Below are 20,161 nucleotides of genomic sequence, written 5' to 3' on the forward strand. Positions count from 1 at the left end.
ATCTGGGACCAGGCTAGGTATTGATAGCTTTAAGAAGATGGCACAAAGAGATCTGGGACCAGACTAGGTATTGATAGCTTTAGTAAGGTGGCACAAAGAGATCTAGAACCAGGCTAGGTATTGATAGCTTTAGTAAGATGGCACAAAGAGATCTGGGACCAGGCTAGGTATTGATAGCTTTAGGAAGATGGCACAAAGAGATCTGGGACCAAGCTAGGTATTGATAGCTTTAGGAAGATGGCACAAAGAGATCTGGGACCAGGCTAGGTATTGATAGCTTTAGTAAGATGGCACAAAGAGATCTGGGACCAGGCTAGGTATTGATAGCTTTAGGAAGATGGCACAAAGAGATCTGGGACCAGGCTAGGTATTGATAGCTTTAGTAAGATGGCACAAAGAGATCTGGGACCAGGCTAGGTATTGATAGCTTTAGGAAGATGGCACAAAGAGATCTGGGACCAGGCTAGGTATTGATAGCTTTAGTAAGATGGCACAAAGAGATCTGGGACCAGGCTAGGTATTGACATGGTGTTGTTGTTAATGCCTGTATCTGTCCCTGGTGTTGTTGTTAATGCCTGTATCTGTCCCTGGTGTTGTTGTTAATGACTGTATCTGTCCCTGGTGTTGTTGTTAATGACTGTATCTGTCCCTGGTGGTGTTGTTAATGACTGTATCTGTCCCTGGTGGTGTTGTTAATGCCTGTATCTGTCCCTGGTGTTGCTGTTAATGCCTGTATCTGTCCCTGGTGTTGTTGTTAATGACTGTATCTGTCCCTGGTGGTGTTGTTAATGACTGTATCTGTCCCTGGTGGTGTTGTTAATGCCTGTATCTGTCCCTGGTGGTGTTGTTAATGCCTGTATCTGTCCCTGGTGGTGTTGTTAATGACTGTATCTGTCCCTGGTGTTTTAGATCAGACTGAGATGACGTTCTCTGGCCTGCAGCCCACGGTAGAGTACATCCTCAGTGTGTATGCTCTGGGACAGGACGGAGAGAGCCCTCCCCTGGTTGAGACTGCTGTCACTGGTGTGTGTTCCATAGGTCGTCGCTCTACACATGACACTGTGCTGCCCTCCTTTCCTGTTTGACCTCTCCTCCCTCCCTGCAGCCGTGGGTCGCCCCACAGACCTGACCTTCTCTAACGTTGACTCCACCTCCATGACCATTTCCTGGGACTCGCCCGACGGCCAGGTGACGTCGTACCGCGTCCTGTACGCCAGCCCCGACGAGGGCGAGAGGGAGCTGCGCCCCGCACCCCGCGGAGACGATGAATCGGCAACGATCCACGGCCTGCGACCCGGAAGTGAATACACTGTGAAGGTCATCGCCATGCACGACCGTACTCCCAGTCCTCCGCTGGTGGGCGTTCAGGCCACAGGTAACTATAAACCCCTCCGGACAAATACAAAACCCTTCAACACAATGGTCAGTTTGAGTAAAGTGAGGCATTGAAGCAATAATCTTTAACATTCAATGAGTCGTTATTTATTTACTTTTGACAGTATTTTGGATGCAAGGTGATTTTTATTTTATTTTCCTATATCAGTGATTCTGAACAGTGCGACTAAAGTAGCTGATGTATGATTTTAAACATGCACACACATGCACACTCTTTTGAGTATCTTGGAAAGCAGCCTATCCAAACAGGTGAATAACTTTCTCTTCTGTCTCTCTCGCGCTCTCTCCTGTCTCTCTCGTGCTCTCTCCTGTCTCTCTCGCGCTCTCTCCTGTCTCTCTCGTGCTCTCTTCTGTCTCTCTCGCGCTCTCTCCTGTCTCTCTCGTGCTCTCTTCTGTCTCTCTCGCGCTCTCTTCTGTCTCTCTCGCGCTCTCTCCTGTCTCTCTCGTGCTCTCTTCTGTCTCTCTCGCGCTCTCTTCTGTCTCTCTCGCGCTCTCTTCTGTCTCTCTCGCGCTCTCTCCTGTCTCTCTCGCGCTCTCTCCTGTCTCTCTCGCGCTCTCTCCTGTCTCTCTCTCTCTCGCTCTCTCCTGTCTCTCTCTCTCGCTCTCTCCTGTCTCTCTCTCTCGCGCTCTCTCCTGTCTCTCTCCTGTCTCTCTCGCGCTCTCTCCTGTCTCTCTCGCACTCTCTTCTCTCTCTCTCTCGCTCTCTCCTGTCTCTCTCGCGCTATCTCCTGTCTCTCTCTCTCGCGCTCTCTCCTGTCTCTCTCTCTCGCGCTCTCTCCTGTCTCTCTCGCGCTCTCTCCTGTCTCTCTCTCTCGCGCTCTCTCCTGTCTCTCTCTCGCGCTCTCTTCTCTCTCTCTCTCGCTCTCTCCTGTCTCTCTCCTGTCTCTCTCGCGCTCTCTCCTGTCTCTCTCTCTCGCGCTCTCTCCTGTCTCTCTCTCGCGCTCTCTTCTCTCTCTCTCTCGCTCTCTCCTGTCTCTCTCCTGTCTCTCTCGCGCTCTCTCCTGTCTCTCTCGCACTCTCTTCTCTCTCTCTCTCGCTCTCTCCTGTCTCTCTCGCGCTCTCTCCTGTCTCTCTCTCGCGCTCTCTCCTGTCTCTCTCGCGCACTCTCCTTTGTCTCTCTCTTCCGTTTCTTTCTCTCCCTCTAGCCATCCCTGCCCCCACCAACCTTGAATTCTCCCAGATCACCTCCTCCTCCTTCACCATCAACTGGCGCACCACGTCCAATGCCCGTCTGACCGGGTACCGGGTGGTCGTCAACCCCAAGAACAAAAGCGGTCCCACCAAGGAGATGAATGTTGCTCCTGACACCACACAGGTCCACGTGCCGGGACTCATGGTAATTATAAAGGCTCATATATGCTTATAAGCAGTTATAAAGCATTATACCTGCAGACAATATGTAACTTCCTGGGGTGACCAGACCAAATTCACATAGAAATGTGAGTTATAGATCTGTCATTGTCATTGAACACAAGTCGAAGACGTGGTAGATCTGTTCTATGTGCACTATTTCTGTGCTTCTCGTGCTTAAGTTACATTTTTGTGTCTTTCAGTTTTGTACACCAGCTGAAAATACTATATTTTTGGTTATTGAAAATATATTTCACAGCGGTTTAGATGGTACAATGATTCTCTACACCAGGGGGTATTCAACTCTGACCCTACGAGGTCCAGAGCCTGCTGTTTTTGTTGTTCTATCTGATAATTAATTGCACCCACCTGGTGTCCCAGGTCTAAATCAGGCCCTGATTAGAGGGGAATCACCCACCTGGTGTCCCAGGTCTAAATCAGTCCCTGATTAGAGGGGAATCACCCACCTGGTGTCCCAGGTCTAAGTCAGTCCCTGATTAGAGGGGAATCACCTACCTGGTGTCCCAGGTCTAAATCAGTCCCCGATTAGAGGGGAATCACCCACCTGGTGTCCCAGGTCTAAGTCAGTCCCTGATTAGAGGGCAATCACCCACCTGGCATCCCTGACTAGAGGGCAATCACCCACCTGGTGTCCCAGGTCTAAATCAGTCCCTGATTAGAGGGGAATCACCCACCTGGTGTCCCAGGTCTAAATCAGTCCCTGATTAGAGGGGAATCACCCACCTGGTGTCCCAGGTCTAAATCAGTCCCTGATTAGAGGGGAATCGCCCACCTGGTGTCCCAGGTCTAAATCAGTCCCTGATTAGAGGGGAATCGCCCACCTGGTGTCCCAGGTCTAAATCAGTCCCTGATTAGAGGGGAATCACCCACCTGGTGTCCCAGGTCTAAATCAGTCCCTGATTAGAGGGGAATCGCCCACCTGGTGTCCCAGGTCTAAATCAGTCCCTGATTAGAGGGGAATCACCCACCTGGTGTCCCAGGTCTAAATCAGTCCCTGATTAGAGGGGAATCGCCCACCTGGTGTCCCAGGTCTAAATCAGGCCCTGATTAGAGGGGAATCACCCACCTGGTGTCCCAGGACTAAGTCAGTCCCTGATTAGAGGGGAACGCAGGGGTACTGGCTTCCAGGTCCAGAGTTGAGTTTGAGGGATCTACATTATGCATTGCTTGTTTTGTCACATAAACAGATGAGGTGAACTTTTAGAATTTGGCGGAGCGATTTCTGCATACTGCAAGTATAGCCATCTCATTTGAGACATCTCTAACCCACATCTGAACTGAGTCAAAGTCATTATGACATTATAAAGACACATTTTACAATGCATTATAACTGCATCGTAATGCATTATAACTGCATCGTAATGCATTATAGTAGTGTTACCAAAATATACATGTGATTTCTCAATAACTTGAGGGATGGATCATTTTAAATGCTTGAGTTTTTTTTCTTTTTTACTTTCCCGTTCACTAAAAGTATATTTTCGCCTGGAATCTTTTCTCCAGGTAGTCAACATTATTTCATATTTGGGGATTTCCAGGTATTTGTTTTATGACCCTCCTCCAATCTAATGTCGTGTCTGACTATCATTAAATGTGAAGACTGTTATTTTATCTAATAAATTCTTTATGTGTAATTATTATTACGTGATTAAACGAATCATGTAAACTTCAATTAACTAGGAAGTCGGGGGGGGCACCACGGGAAAATGTTTATAGAGTCTCTATTTCCCGAATCGTCTCTTCAGATATTTTCTTATCAAAACTTTCGCTTATTAATGAATTATTATTACCACATCAGTTCTCATTACTGAACGTCGCAAACCCATGGATATTGGCACGAACCCTAGCGCCCGTAATCAATCAGCGACATACAAATTGGCTTAATTATGTATTTACTAACTAAATAATCACAGAAATACATAACAAACAAACAGTAGATATTTGGGTTACTACATGATACAAATAAAAAAAGTCCGTAGCGGACGAAGCTGATACGACGGCTTGGTAGACAATGGAAAGGGTTGGGGACAGATAAAAAGCAGGAAAGACAAAATGGATTCACTAGACAGTCTATATTTATATTAATTGAAATGCTAATCCTTTGCACATGAACGGCCGCTGATTCGAGAATAATTGCAATGTGTATATATTTGTTGTCTTCTCTGTTGGTATCGCCGGTCCGTCCTGCTGGAGAGTTCAGTTCATCAGAGAGTCTCTGGTTAACTTCCCCAGAAGTCACAATGTCTGTGGTTGTAGCTTTCTCCGTGGCTCTGGATAGTGTCTGTTGTAATGGATACGTCAGGCGTACAGATGGTCGTTGCATAGAATAGATGCTTCCGCGGTTGTCGGTATTCTTGTATTAGACTTACGCAATTTCTGTACTTATAGTGATCGATAGTCTCAGAGTTTAACCATTTCCAGCCGTGTAGGCAACGCTACAGCTGTCTGGTCTCCGTGGCCTATAGAGTTGTAGTTCTTAACCATTTCAACATGTAGAGTCAGCTCCATATTTTCTGGTCTTATGGTCTATAGAATTGTAGCCATTCCAACGTGGGGACTCCGTCTCGGCATTCTCTGACAATGTACATTTTGTAGGAAGTGGTTTTATACTCTGGGGGGAAAAAAGGGGCTATTCTATGACGCCTGATGTAATGTCGGGTCTCACGGGGGCGTGGCCACTAACCTAGTTAAAACTTTACATCTTAACAACTATCTCGTTTAGAAAGCCAACATCACATTACGTCTTCTCACAAATAGTTTCATATTTACTCATTCATTTTATCCAACATCTAGATGTAAATCTGACCGCTGGGAAATAAACACTTTAAAAGAGAGAGTTATTGTAACGACGTTCGTCTGAGGAAGAAGGAGTAGACCAAAACGCAGCGTGGTACGTGTTCATGATGTTTAATAAAACCTGAACACAGAAACAAAAAAACAAGTGGAACAAAACGAAACAGTTCTGTCAGGTATTCACACAAAACAGAAAACAACTACCCACAAAACACAGGTGGGAAAAGGCTACCTAAGTATGGTTCTCAATCAGAGACAACGATAGACAGCTACCTCTGATTGAGAACCACACCCGGCCAAACACATAGAAATAGACAACATAGAACAAAAACATAGAATGCCCACCCCAACTTACGCCCTGACCAACCAAAACAGAGACATAAAAAGGATGTCTAAGGTCAGGGCGTGACAGTTATGTGTGTTTCCCGTCCTTCATGAGGTCACCAAATTAAACAACTTTGACAGGATTGTATTGTTTAAATACCCACGGAACATTGCCACATTCTCACAAATAGAAATATTGTTTAATTCTTCAAACTTTTGATTGTCCAAGTGTCTCTCTGTGTTCCACGGTTTACATTCCAATCTGGAACACTACAGAGCATAGAGGCAGCGTATTTTATGAGCGACCATAAAATAACAGACTTCCCGCTCTCCCCCCTCTACGAGAGAGAGCACACTGTAGAGAGGACCCACTGGAACCTGATCCTTCAGATCATCACAGGAGAGTCATGACATTCCCCCTCTAGGAGAGAGAGAGCACGTTGTAGAGAGGACCCACTGGAACCTGATCCTTCAGATCATCACAGGAGAGTCATGACATTCCCCCTCTACGAGAGAGAGTACGTTGTAGAGAGGACCCACTGGAACCTGATCCCTCAGATCATCACAGGAGAGTCATGACACTAATGAGAGCTGTGGCTCCAGCTGTGGAGCTGGTCCCTCTCCCAAATGAAACAATATTCCCTACATAGTGTACTTCTTTTGACCGGGACCGATATAGCTACCGGTGAAATGTAGTGCACTACTTTTGACCAGGACCGATATAGCTCCGGTGAAATGTAGTGCACTATGTCGGGAATATGGTCCCGTTTGGGGCTCCGCCCCGGGCCCTGATGTGGGTTTGAAACCAGTAGTCTGGTAGACTAGCGAAGCCACAGCCAGTCCACCAGCCTTGTCATTTCTAGTTCGCGAACAAAGAATGCAACCACAGCCAAGGACTCTTAAATTACTTTTAAAGTGGAACTGACAGGATTATAGCAACATGAAATCCTATTCAAATCTGTTCATATACACCCCCAGGAAGACAACTTATTCTAATTTTTTTTAACATTTTCTGACAAGGGAGCACTTAGATATGGTCATTTTTTTCACGTTTTCATAAACTCATAAATGTTTGTGATAACTTTATAGTAAGGCATTGTGAAAATTCTATAGCAATACAGAGTGGGAAAGTGGCCTGGCGTTTCAACAATTTATTTGCAACTCTGTGGTGAATAAAACCTAATAAAAACCATGTCTTGTCCAGGATCAGAGTCTACACAGACCGGGGCGCCGTAGCCAATCAGGTTTACAGTAGGTCTATATGCAAATAAGCCATGTGACCACGTGGCAACGGCGAGACTTTATATCATTATAACGCATTCGCCAAAAGCCGCAAAAGCCACTTGAATGAATTCGCGCAGCGGTCTAGGGCACTGCATCTCAGTGCTTTGAGGCGTCACTACAGACACCCTGGTTTGAATCCAGGCTGTATCACAACCGGCCGTGATCGGGAGTCCCATAGGGCGCCGCACAATTGTCCCAGCGTCGTCCGGGTTTGGCCCAGGGTAGGCCATCATTGTAAATAAAATAAAATGTTCTTAACCGACTTGCCTAGTTAAACAAAGGTTACATTTTAAAAATGTTTTTTTTTAAATATCACAGGAGTCCTCTTACATTTGAGAACTTCAGTCCTATTGATCAAACGACCATGAAAATGTAGGCTCTCTCTCCCTCAGTTGCCTACGCACATCAACAAGATCGACAACTAATGCTAGCCCGGAACGAGAGCTTAAATCTAACGAGGGAATATTAGATAAACCCTTAACTGCTTGCAGATGAGCATAATATACTGTTACCCTAATCAAACAGTGTTTAATAACTCCAATATAACTAACGTAGCTATAGGTTGTTGTAACATTTTAAACTTAAAACATGTTTATTTTGTTTTGGTATTGCATGGATCACCGGTGCGGTTGAATGTAGCATTGCTGTGTGGTGTAGTCAACACGTATTGTAGTTGAATAGCCAGCCTAGGCTACCGCTCTAATGTTGCTGTAAAATACCTACATGTTTCTCATTTGCATGGTGTTTCGTTTTTTTGGGGGGGGGGGGGTTATTCATTGTCAAGCTTTTAAAAAACCCCGAAGCCAGACAACATTTTGACTCATTTATACTCGCCCGTGACTGGTCGTGCAGCGAGCGTAACGCTGGCGGTATGGTAGCGGGACAAAATGAATTGACAACACAAGTCATTGCGCAGCGCCAGGTTGAAATGTGCGTTAGCCTATTAGCCACTAGTTATGACTGACGTGATCATTACCCTGGCATTACCCTGGCATTACCCTTGCATTACCCTGGCATTACCCTGGCATTACCCTTGCATTACCCTGGCATTACCCTGGCATTACCCTGGCATTACCCTTGCATTGACATTTCCCAGCGTTAGTTACACTCATACGTTTTAGAGTCATTGAAACGGAAACGGTGCATCCCGAATGGAGGCAACAAACAACGTACCGGGTCAGCTGTGATTTACAACCTGATAGCAATATGTTTTGGGACTACCAAGAAATGAATTGGTGAATTATATTAACCATGCATTGAACTACGTCCATCTACTCTGACAACAATGCCTTTACAGGCAGTACATGCAATGTTGAGTAAATATAAACTATTTTTTTAAAACCTCCTTATGAAGTTGGTTTTGAAGCATAAACTGGGAATTTGATATTTTTGACTGATATTATGATTCTGTCTGTTTTCATATCTGTAGTTAAAACACTGTCAGTTCCACTTTTTAAAGTACCAGGGTGTTTGGGAGCTGATGGTGGTACCAGTGAATCTTACTAAATCGTTTTTTTCCTCCTGACTATACTGCCTGTCTCTGTCTGTGTACGTTGCTACTATGCATGAGTCTCACTCAGTTTATCCTGTACTGTCCTCTGTCTGTGTAGGTTGCCACTATGTATGAGGTGCACGTTTACGCCCTGAAGAACTCTCTGACGAGCCGCCCAGTTCAAGGAGAGGTCACAACACTGGACAGTAAGTGTCTCTCTCTCTCTCTCTCTCTCGCTCTCTCGCTCTCTCTCTCGCTCTCTCTCTCGCTCTCGCTCTCGCTCTCCCTCTCTCTCTCTCTCTCTCTCTCTCTCTCTCTCTCTCTCTCTCTCTCTCTCTCTCTCACTCCTGCTCTTTTTACACTCGCTCCCACAGCTAGCTATTCGACAGTGATGATAGGAGAACATGTTCAAAATCCTCTTTATTTCCACATTATCTGTAATCTTCATGGGTCCACAAAACAGAAGTTACAAATTCTAACAGACACAATAGACATTACAAATTCTATTGTCACAATAGACATTACAAGCATTTAACAAAGGACAATGTTAGTTAATAAGACAAAGAAATAAAAAAATAAAAAAACCTGGTAGAAATCTCCCCTGCTCTCTCTGTGTTCCAGACATCAGTCCTCCTCGTCGCGTGCGTATCTCTGACGTGAAGGACTCCTCCATCACGCTGACCTGGAGATCCAAGACCGAGACCATCTCTGGCTTCCTGGTTGAGGCCACGCCCACCACCGGAGGCCGCACCCCCATCCAGAGGACCATCGCCCCTGATTCCCGCACCTACACCATACAAGGTACGCCTCCTAAACCTTTACCATCCAAGGTACCCCTCGAATACCCCCCTAAACCTTTACCATCCAAGGTACCCCTCGTATACTCCCCTAAACCTTCACCATAAAAGGTACCTTTCCGATACCCCCCCACCAAGGTACCCTTCCGATACCTCTCCCTAAACTCTCACCATCCAAGTTACCCCTCCCTAAACCTTCACCATCCAAGTTACCCCTCCTATACCCCTCCCTAAACTCTCACCATCCAAGTTACCCCTCCCTAAACCTTCACCAACTAATGGTACCCCTCCTATACCCCCATTCAAGGTAACCCTCCTGTACCCCCCCTAAACCATCACCATCCAAGGTACCCCCCATCAAAGGTACCCCTCCTATACCCCTCCCTAAACTCTCACCATCCAAGTTACCCCTCCCTAAACCTTCACCAACTAATGGTACCCCTCCTATACCCCCATTCAAGGTAACCCTCCTGTACCCCCCCTAAACCATCACCATCCAAGGTACCCCCCATCAAAGGTACCCCTCCTATACCCCTCCCTAAACTCTCACCATCCAAGTTACCCCTCCCTAAACCTTCACCAACTAATGGTACCCCTCCTATACCTCCATTCAAGGTAACCCTCCTGTACCCCCCCTAAACCATCACCATCCAAGGTACCCCCCATCAAAGGTACCCCTCCTATACCCTTCCTAAACCTTCACCATCTAATGGTACCCCTCCTATACCTCCATTCAAGGTAACCCTCCTGTACCCCCCCTAAACCATCACCATCCAAGGTACCCCCCATCAAAGGTACCCCTCCTATACCCTTCCTAAACCTTCACCATCTAATGGTACCCCTCCTATTACCCCCCCCCCCTATTGCCCCCCCCACCCCAATACCTCCTACTCCCATTGACCTCACCCTGCTGCAGTCAACATTCACTTCAGGGTCGTGTTCATTAGGACATGCAACATTTTTATAACGTCTTGCAAAAGAAAATGGGCATTTCTTATTGGACCAAGTCTTTTGGTGCCTAATGAACACGACCCAGATTAAATTTTAGATCAGATTAATCTGGAACGTTTTCCACAGGTCTTCAGCCTGGCTCTACCTACAAGATCAACATATACACTCTGAACGGCAACGGCCGCAGTGCTCCCTTCACCCTCACTGCCACCACAGGTATACTACCGTACCCTCTCCACTACCTCCCTCTCTCTCTACACTACCGTCCCCTTTCTCTCTCCACTACCGTCCCCTCTCCCTCTCCACTACCTCCCTCTCTCTCTCCACTACCGTCCCTCTCCACTACCTCCCTCTCTCTCTACACTACCGTCCCCTCTCTCTCTCCACTACCGTCCCCTCTCCCTCTCTCTCTCCACTACCGTCCCCTCTCCCTCTCTCTCTCCACTACCGTCCCCTCTCCCTCTCTCTCTCCACTACCTCCCTCTCCCTCTCCACTACCTCCCTCTCTCTCTCCACTACCGTCCCTCTCCACTACCTCCCTCTCTCTCTACACTACCGTCCCCTCTCTCTCTACACTACCGTCCCCTCTCCCTCTCTCTCTCCACTACCGTCCCCTCTCCCTTTCTCTCTCCACTACCGTCCCCTCTCCCTCTCCACTACCTCCCTCTCCCTCTCTACTACCTCCACTACCTCCCTCTCCCTCTCCACTACCTCCCTCTCTCTCTCCACTACCGTCCCTCTCCACTACCTCCCTCTCTCTCTACACTACCGTCCCCTCTCTCTCTACACTACCGTCCCCTCTCCCTCTCTCTCTCCACTACCGTCCCCTCTCCCTTTCTCTCTCCACTACCGTCCCCTCTCCCTCTCCACTACCTCCCTCTCCCTCTCTACTACCTCCTTCTCTCTCTCCACTACCGTCCCGTCTCCACTACCTCCCTCTCCCTCTCCACTACCTCCCTCTCTCTCTCTACTACCGTCCTCTCTCTCTCCACTACCGTCCCCTCTCCCTCTCTCTCTCCACTACCGTCCCCTCTCCCTCTCTCTCTCCACTACCGTCCCCTCTCCACTACCGTCCCCTCTCCCTCTCCCTCTCCACTACCTCCCTCTCCCTCTCCACTACCTCCCTCTCTCTCTCTCCACTTCCGTCCCTCTCCACTACCTCCCTCTCCCTCTCCACTACCTCCCTCTCTCTCTCCACTACCGTCCCGTCTCCACTACCTCCCTCTCTCTCTCCACTACCTCCCTCTCTCTCTCCACTACCGTCCTCTCTCTCTCCACTACCGTCCCCTCTCCCTCTCTCTCTCCACTACCGTCTCCTCTCCCTCTCTCTCTCTCCACTACCGTCCCCTCTCCCTCTCTCTCTCCACTACCGTCCCCTCTCCCTCTCTCTCTCCACTACCGTCTCCTCTCCCTCTCTCTCTCCACTACCGTCTCCTCTCCCTCTCTCTCTCCACTACCGTCCCCTCTCCCTCTCTCTCTCCACTACCGTCCCCTCTCCCTCTCTCTCTCCACTACCGTCCCCTCTCCCTCTCTCTCTCCACTACCGTCTCCTCTCCCTCTCTCTCTACACTACCTCCCTCTCTCTCTCCACTACCGTCCCCTCTCCCTCTCTCTCTCCACTACCGTCCCCTCTCCCTCTCTCTCTCCACTACCGTCTCCTTTCCCTCTCTCTCTCCACTACCTCCCTCTCTCTCCACTACCGTGTCCTCTCCCTCTCTCTCTCCACTACCATCCCCTCTCCCTCTCTACTACCATCCCCTCTCCCTCTCTCTCTACACTACCGTCCCCACTTGCTCTCTCTACCAGTCCACATGTTATCATTGATGTCACACTCAGGCCAAAACAGACAACTTGGTTCTCTAGGTTAGAGAGTATGTTCATCAAGGACCAGACGTCGTTGTGTATCTCTCTATGTTCATCAAGGACCAGACGTCGTTGTGTATATCTCGCTATGTTCATCAAGGACCAGACGTCGTTGTGTATATCTCTATGTTCATCAAGGACCAGACGTCGTTGTGTATATCTCTCTATGTTCATCAAGGACCAGACGTCGTTGTGTATATCTCGCTATGTTCATCAAGGACCAGACGTCGTTGTGTATATCTCTCTATGTTCATCAAGGACCAGACGTCGTTGTGTATATTCTTGATATGCTACACCTGTCAGGTGGATATCTTATCTTGGCAAAGGAGAAATGCTCACTAACAGGGATGTAAACACATTTTTGCAATTTTGTTTTGTTGAGAAATAAGCTTTTTGTGCGTATGGAACATTTCTGGGATCTCTTATTTCATCTCATGAAACATGGGACCAACACTTTACACGTTGCGTTTATATTTTTGTTCAGTTTAGTTGCTTAAAGCTGTTAAGTGTGTCAGTTCTTTAATTACATTTATTAGGGTTATTTGACGTGACATAAATCCAACATTTCTGTAAATGTGGCAGATTTTAGCCGGATCAGCCAGCATATTTTTCAACTGTAGTTTCTGTCCACAGAACTGATTTTGTCTCCCTGTCTGTTTTCTCTCCTTCAGCTAAGCCTGTGGTGTCTCCCCCCACCAACATCCGGTTCACCTCTCTGACCCCTAGCAGCATCTCCTTTACCTGGGAGGGGTCCCGTAGTGCCGGGGTCACCGGGTATTACGTCACCTACGAGGAGGCGGGGGGCATCCCCCGGGAACTCACCCCGCGACCCACCGCTTCCCGCAGCCAAGCCATCATCACCGGTAGGGGCTCTCCTCCTCTTTCAGATCCCAAAAGCAAAACTTTAAGAATGGGGAAGCGTAGAAATAGTGCACATAGAACCGATTCTACCCGCTTATCAGACTTGCTTTCAATGAGAATGACATATCTATAACTCATATTTCTATGTGAATTTGGTGCAGGTCGGCCCACATAGCTACATACTGGACCCTTTTTTGTTTTAAGTTTGAACCGAGTCGAATCAAGCTGAACTGGTCGGGTTACAGATCCATACACCTCAGTGGCTGGGAAGCTTAAATAGAAAATACCGGAACAGTTTGGCTCAACATAATAGTGTGAAAAGTTCCGGCTGGCTTGTTTTAGCAAACAAGACCGACGCGTGTGCAACCGTGGAAACGGGCGTGGTCGGCTTAAATTCAATGGATTGCAGGGCTCTACAGTGCAACCATTTTACTTGCAAATGCTCCTAAAGTGTTTTGCTGTGCAACCTGGAATTTGAATTTTATTTGTCAAATGTATTTATTTTTTATTTAACCTTTTTTTTTTATTAACTAGGCAAGTCAGTTAAGAACAAATTCTTATTTATAACGACGGCCTACCAAAACGCCTCCTGCGGGGACGGCGGCTGGGATTAAAAATAACATATAGGACAAAACACACATCACGACAAGAGAGACAACACTACATAAAGAGAGACCTAAGACAACAACACAGCATGGTAGCAACACAACATGACCACAACATGGTAGCAGCACAAACATTATTGGGCAAAGACAACAGCACAAAGAAGGTAGAGACAACTAAGAAGGTAGAGACAACAATACATAAGGCGAAGTAGCCACAACTGTCAGTAAAAGTGTCCATGCTTCATAGACAACATGTGTAGACTTAACAGTGAAGTGCTTCCTTACAATAATGAGTAAAAATAACATGGCTATATACAGGAAGTACCAGTACCAAATGGCTGTGCAGGGGTACCAGGTAATAACATGGCTATATACAGGAAGTACCAGTACCGAATGGCTGTGCAGGGGAACCAAGTAATAACATGGCTATAAACAGGAAGTACCAGGTAATAACATGGCTATATACAGGAAGTACCAGTACCGAATGGCTGTGCAGGGGAACCAAGTAATAACATGGCTATAAACAGGAAGTACCAGGTAATAACATGGCTATATACAGGAAGTACCAGTACCGAATGGCTGTGCAGGGGTACCAGGTAATAACATGGCTATATACAGGAAGTACCAGGTAATAACATGGCTATATACAGGGAGTACCAGTACCGAATGGCTGTTTAGGGGTACCAGGTAATAACATGGCTATATACAGGAAGTACCAGTACCGAATGGCTGTACAGGGGTACCAAGTAATAACATGGCTATAAACAGGAAGTACCAGGTAATAACATGGCTATATACAGGAAGTACCAGTACCGAATGGCTGTGCAGGGGTACCAGGTAATAACATGGCTATATACAGGAAGTACCAGGTAATAACATGGCTATATACAGGAAGTACCAGGTAATTGAGGTAGGTATGTACATATAGGTAGGTGTAAGATGACGAGGCAACAGGATAGATAATTGATGTAGCAGCAGCGTATGTGGTGAAAGTCTGTCTGTGTGTGTGTTTTGTTGGTGTGTAAGTGCAAGTATGTGTGTGTGTATGTGTTTTGTTGGTGTGTAAGTGCAAGTATGTGTGTGTGTGTGTGTGTGTGTGTTTTGTTGGTGTGTAAGTGCAAGTATGTGTGTGTGTGTGTGTTTTGTTGGTGTGTAAGTGCAAGTATGTGTGTGTGTGTGTGTGTGTTTTGTTGGTGTGCAAGTATGTGTGTGTGTGTGTGTGTTTTGTTGGTGTGTAAGTGCAAGTATGTGTGTGTGTGTGCGTAGAGTCGGTGCAAGAGTTAGTTCAAAAAAAGGGCCTAGTGAATGTTAACTTGTTTAAAGGTCTTACTCACATCGGCTATGGAGAGCGTGATCACACAGTTCGTCCGGAACAGCTGGTGCTCTCATGCATGGTTTAGTGTTGCTTGTTTCGACGCGTGCATAGAAGGCATTTAGCTCATCTGGTAGGCTTGTGTCACTGGGCAGCACGTCGCTGGTCTTTCCCTTTTGTAATCCGTGATAGTTTGCAAGCCCTGCCACATCAGATAAACGTCAGAGCCTGTGTAGTAGGATTCGATCTTAGTCCCATATTGATGCTTTGCCTGTTTTGATGGTTTGTCTGAGGGCTTAGCAGGATTTATTTTCAGCGTCCCAGTATCACCCAGATGACTGTTGCAATGATTACCTCACTGTACCGCAGCCCCTGAATGCCATGGAGAATACGCCGAGTGCAGATTCATGACCGTTATGCTTGGACCATTACTACAAACAAAATGGCTTGTTACCTCAAATATTTTTCTTCGTGCTCCTAAATTTCATTGTGCTCCTAAAACATTTCAACTTAGGTGCTCATTGTAAAAATATGTAAACTATTTTTCCTCTCCTAGTGTTTATTGAAATATAGATATTTGCACAATGAGCTCTTATTGTCTCTCAAATACATCTTTACAGTAGTTGGTTAGCTAGCTAGCATTTTTTGTTGTTGTTGCTATATTAGCATAGATGTGAAAAGAGTTAAAACGCATCAAAATAAGATACAATGAGTTGCTCCTGGCCCGGGCAATCGAAAGAAATAACATCGATATCTCTCAATTCTACGGATCAAGTCGTCTCATTATACGCCGACGATATCTTTATCGAGACGAATGTATCTCAATCCCTCCATTTGAAGATCATAGATTAATTCAGCTCCATCTCAAGTTATTAAATGAATCTAACCATGAATCTGTTGCAATGATTACCTCACTGTATTGCAGCCCCTGAATGCCATGGAGAATACGCCGAGTGCAGATTCATGACCGTTAGCGCGCACCTTTGTGGGGCCCCCTGTGTTGAGGATCAGCGTTGCGGATGTGTTGTTACCTAACCTTACCACCTGGGGGCGGCCCGTCATGAAGTCCAGGACCCAGTTGCACAGGGAGGGGTTGAGACCCAGAGAGCCTCCTGGGCCTCCTGATGAGCTTGGAGGGTTCTATGGTGTTGAAGGCTGAGCTGTAGTCAATGAACACCATTCCTACATAGGTATTCCTCTTGTCTAGATGGGATAGGGCAGTGTGCAGTGTGATGGCGATTGCATCGTCTGTGGATCTATTGGGGCGGTAAGCAAATTGAAGTGGGTCTAGGGTATCAGGTAAGGTAGAGGTGATATGATCCTTGACTAGTCTCTCAAAGCACTTCATGATGACAGAGATGAGTGCTACAGGGCGATAGTCATTAAGTTCAGCTCCCTTTTGCCTTCTTGGGTACAGGAACAATCATGGCCATCTTGAAGCATGTGGGGACAGCAGACTAGGATAGGGAGAGATTGAATATGCCCGTAAACACACCAGTCTGCGCATGCTCTGAAGACGCGGCTAAGGATGCTGTCTAGATCGGCAGCCCTGCGAGGGTTAACACGTTTAAATGTTTTACTCACGTCGGCCACGTAGAAGTAGAGCCCACAGTCCTTGGTAGTGGGCCACGTCGGTGGAACTGTGTTATCCTCAAAGCGTGCGAAGAATGCGTTTAGTCTGTCCGGAAGTAAGATGTCGGTCTCAGCAACTTGGCTGGTTTTCCTTTTGTAGTCCGTAATTGTCTGTAGTCGCTGCCACATACGTCTCGTGTCTGAGCCGTTGAATTGCGACTCCACTTCATCTCTATACTGATGTTTAGCTTGCTTGATTGCCTTGTGGAGTGAACAACTACACTGTTTATATTCTGCCATATTATCAGTCACCTTGCCATGGTTAAATGCGGTGGTTCGCGCTTTCAGTTTCGCGAAAATGCTGACATCTATCCACGGTTTCTGGTTAGGGTAGGTGTTAATAGTCACAGTTGGTACAACCTCTCCTATACACTTCCTTATGAACTCAGTCACCGTATCCGTGTATGCGTCTAGATTATTTTCGCAAGCTACCCGGAACATATCCCAGTCCACGTGATCAAAACAATACTGAAGCGTGGATTCCGATTGGTCAGACCAGCGTTGAATAGTTCGAAGCACGGGTCCTTCCTGTTTGAATTTCTGCCTAAAGGACGGGAGGAGCAAGATGGAGTCGTGGTCAGATTTGCCGAAAGGAGGGCGGGAGATGGTCTTGTAAGCATTCCGGAAGTTTGAATAGCAATGGTCGAGAGTCTTAGCAGCGCGAGTAGTACAGTCGATATGCTGATAGAACTTCGGCAGCCTAGTCCTCAGATGTGCTTTGTTAAAATCCCCAGCTACAATAAATGCAGCCTCAGGATATGTGGTTTCCAGTTTGCATAAAGTCCAGTGAAGTTCTTTGAGGGCCGTCGAGGTAACGGCTTGAGGTGGGATGTAAACGGCAGTGGCGATGACGGAGGAGAATTCTCTTGGGAGATAATATGGTCGGCATTTGAGGTTTTCTAGGTCGGGTGAGCGAAAGGACTTGAGTTCCTGTATGTTTCTAGAATTACACCATGAGTCGTTAATCATGAAACACACCGCTCCACCCTTCTGCTTCCCGGAGAGATATTTATTCCTGTCTGCGCGACGAACTAGGCCCTGATGTCTCTCTGGAAATAAATCCTTTCTCTAAGCTCATCCACTTTATTATCCAAAGACTGAATATTAGCGGGTAATATACTCGGAAGCGGTGGGTGATGTGCGCGCCTCCTAATTCGAACCATTAGGCCGCCTCGAGTGCCTCTCCTCCGCCGGCGATGTTTTGGGTTGGCCTGGGGAGAGTAAACAAAGGATCTGCTCCAGGGAAGTCGTAATGCTGGTAGTTCTGGTGAGTTACCGCCGCTCTAATGTCCAATAGTTCTTCCAGGCGGGCTGTATGTAATGACACAAACTATTTCCTGAGCTAATAATATATATTTTTTTTTAAATACTGCAAAGTTTCCTAAGAGCTAGTCGAAATACTGCCATCTCCGTCGGCGCCATCTTAGTCTACCTCATGAAGCTGGTATGGGAATGGGAGGTTGCGGGTGGAGACATGTTGGGGGAATGGGATGGGAGGTTGGGGGTGGAGACGGGTTAGGGGTGGAGACATGTTGGGGGAATGGGATGGGAGGTTGGGGGTGGAGACATGTTGGGGGAATGGGATGGGAGGTTGGGGGTGGAGACGGGTTAGGGGTGGAGACATGTTGGGGGAATGGGATGGGAGGTTGGGGGTGGAGACATGTGGGGGGAATGGGATGGGAGGTTGGGGGTGGAGACATGTTGGGGAAATGGGATGGGAGGTTGGGGGTGGAGACGGGTTAGGGGTGGAGACATGTTGGGGGAATGGGATGGGAGGTTGGGGGTGGAGACATGTTGGGGGAATGGGATGGGAGGTTGGGGGTGGAGACATGTTGGGGGAATGGGATGGGAGGTTGGGGGTGGAGACGGGTTAGGGGTGGAGACATGTTGGGGGAATGGGATGGGAGGTTGGGGGTGGAGACATGTTGGGGGGATGGGAGGTTGGGGGTGGAGACATGTTGGGGGAATGGGAGGTTGGGGGTGGAGACATGTTGGGGGAATGGGATGGGAGGTTAGGGGTGGAGACATGTTGGGGGGATGGGATGGGAGGTTAGGGGTGGAGACATGTTGGGGGAATGGGATGGGAGGTTAGGGGTGGAGACATGTTGGGGGGATGGGAGGTTGGGGGTGGAGACATGTTGGGGGCAAAGACATGTTGGCTGGGATACCCACTTTTTCTTTTGTTATTTTCCTGTTCATACTGAATGTATAATTTATTATTCAACTGTGTATTTTTGTTAATGTTTTAGTTGCAGCCTACTGGTACAGGTTTTTATAAACATATCATTTCAAATGGACAATGTACCTGTACCCTGATTCCCCGCATGGCAGCTTCTTGTCATTGTTGTAGCTATCCGACCGTTCCACGTGCGCAACGCTTTTCGTGACCTTGTCAGCTAACCTGTCTATTGTAGCCTGTTTCCTTTACTAAGTCCCTCCCTCCCTCACCTCCTTTTTTTAGGTCTGAAACCAGGAAGTGAATACGTCATCAAGATCGTCACCCTGCAGAATGCTCTGAGAAGCACTCCTCTCGTGGGCAAGGCTAGAACTCGTAAGTACAACAACCTTCCCATCTGAACAAGATGGAACCTTTTTTTATTTAACCAGGGAAAGAGCCTTGAGGTCAGATACCAGCTTTATTTGACCAGGGAAAGAGCCTTGAGGTCAGATACCTCTTTATTTAACCAGGGAAAGAGCCTTGAGGTCAGATACCTGCTTTATTTGACATGGGAAAGAGCCTTGAGGTTAGATACCTGCTTTATTTGACCAGGGAAAGAGCCTTGAGGTCAGATACCTGCTTTATTTGACCAGGGAAAGAGCCTTGAGGTTAGATACCTCTTTATTTGACCAGGGAAAGAGCCTTGAGGTCAGACACCTGCTTTATTTGACCAGGGAAAGAGCCTTGAGGTCAGATACCTCTTTATTTGACCAGGGAAAGAGCCTTGAGGTCAGATACCTGCTTTATTTGACCAGGGAAAGAGCCTTGAGGTCAGATACCTGCTTTATTTGACCAGGGAATGAGCCTTGAGGTTAGATACCTCTTTATTTAACCAGGGAAAGAGCCTTGAGGTTAGATACCAGCTTTATTTGACCAGGGAAAGAGCCTTGAGGTCAGATACCAGCTTTATTTGACCAGGGAAAGAGCCTTGAGGTCAGATACCAGCTTTATTTGACCAGGGAAAGAGCCTTGAGGTTAGATACCTCTTTATTTGACCAGGGAAAGAGCCTTGATGTCAGATACCAGCTTTATTTGACCAGGGAAAGAGCCTTGAGCTTAGATACCAGCTTTATTTGACCAGGGAATGAGCCTTGATGTCAGATACCAGCTTTATTTGACCAGGGAAAGAGCCTTGAGGTCAGATACCAGCTTTATTTGACCAGGGAAAGAGCCTTGAGGTCAGATACCAGCTTTATTTGACCAGGGAAAGAGCCTTGAGGTCAGATACCAGCTTTATTTGACCAGGGAAAGAGCCTTGAGGTC

At 47.2% G+C, this 20,161-nt stretch overlaps 1 protein-coding gene across 3 annotated transcripts in view; it reads left to right on the plus strand.

The window, feature by feature from the left end:
* LOC139538921 (fibronectin-like) overlaps positions 1-20,161 on the plus strand; it is an 82,175-nt gene that overhangs the window by 51,202 nt on the left and 10,812 nt on the right. For all 3 annotated transcript variants that reach the window (XM_071341495.1, XM_071341496.1, XM_071341497.1), the window contains 8 exons: positions 910-1,023; positions 1,106-1,375; positions 2,541-2,731; positions 8,778-8,865; positions 9,281-9,460; positions 10,534-10,623; positions 12,942-13,133; positions 19,142-19,231. In XM_071341495.1, coding sequence (XP_071197596.1) covers positions 910-1,023; positions 1,106-1,375; positions 2,541-2,731; positions 8,778-8,865; positions 9,281-9,460; positions 10,534-10,623; positions 12,942-13,133; positions 19,142-19,231 — 1,215 coding nt within the window. The remainder of the gene's footprint in view (positions 1-909; positions 1,024-1,105; positions 1,376-2,540; positions 2,732-8,777; positions 8,866-9,280; positions 9,461-10,533; positions 10,624-12,941; positions 13,134-19,141; positions 19,232-20,161) is intronic.

Source organism: Salvelinus alpinus, chromosome 14 (genome assembly GCF_045679555.1).
Source record: "Salvelinus alpinus chromosome 14, SLU_Salpinus.1, whole genome shotgun sequence".
In the NCBI taxonomy this organism is placed as follows: domain Eukaryota; kingdom Metazoa; phylum Chordata; class Actinopteri; order Salmoniformes; family Salmonidae; genus Salvelinus; species Salvelinus alpinus.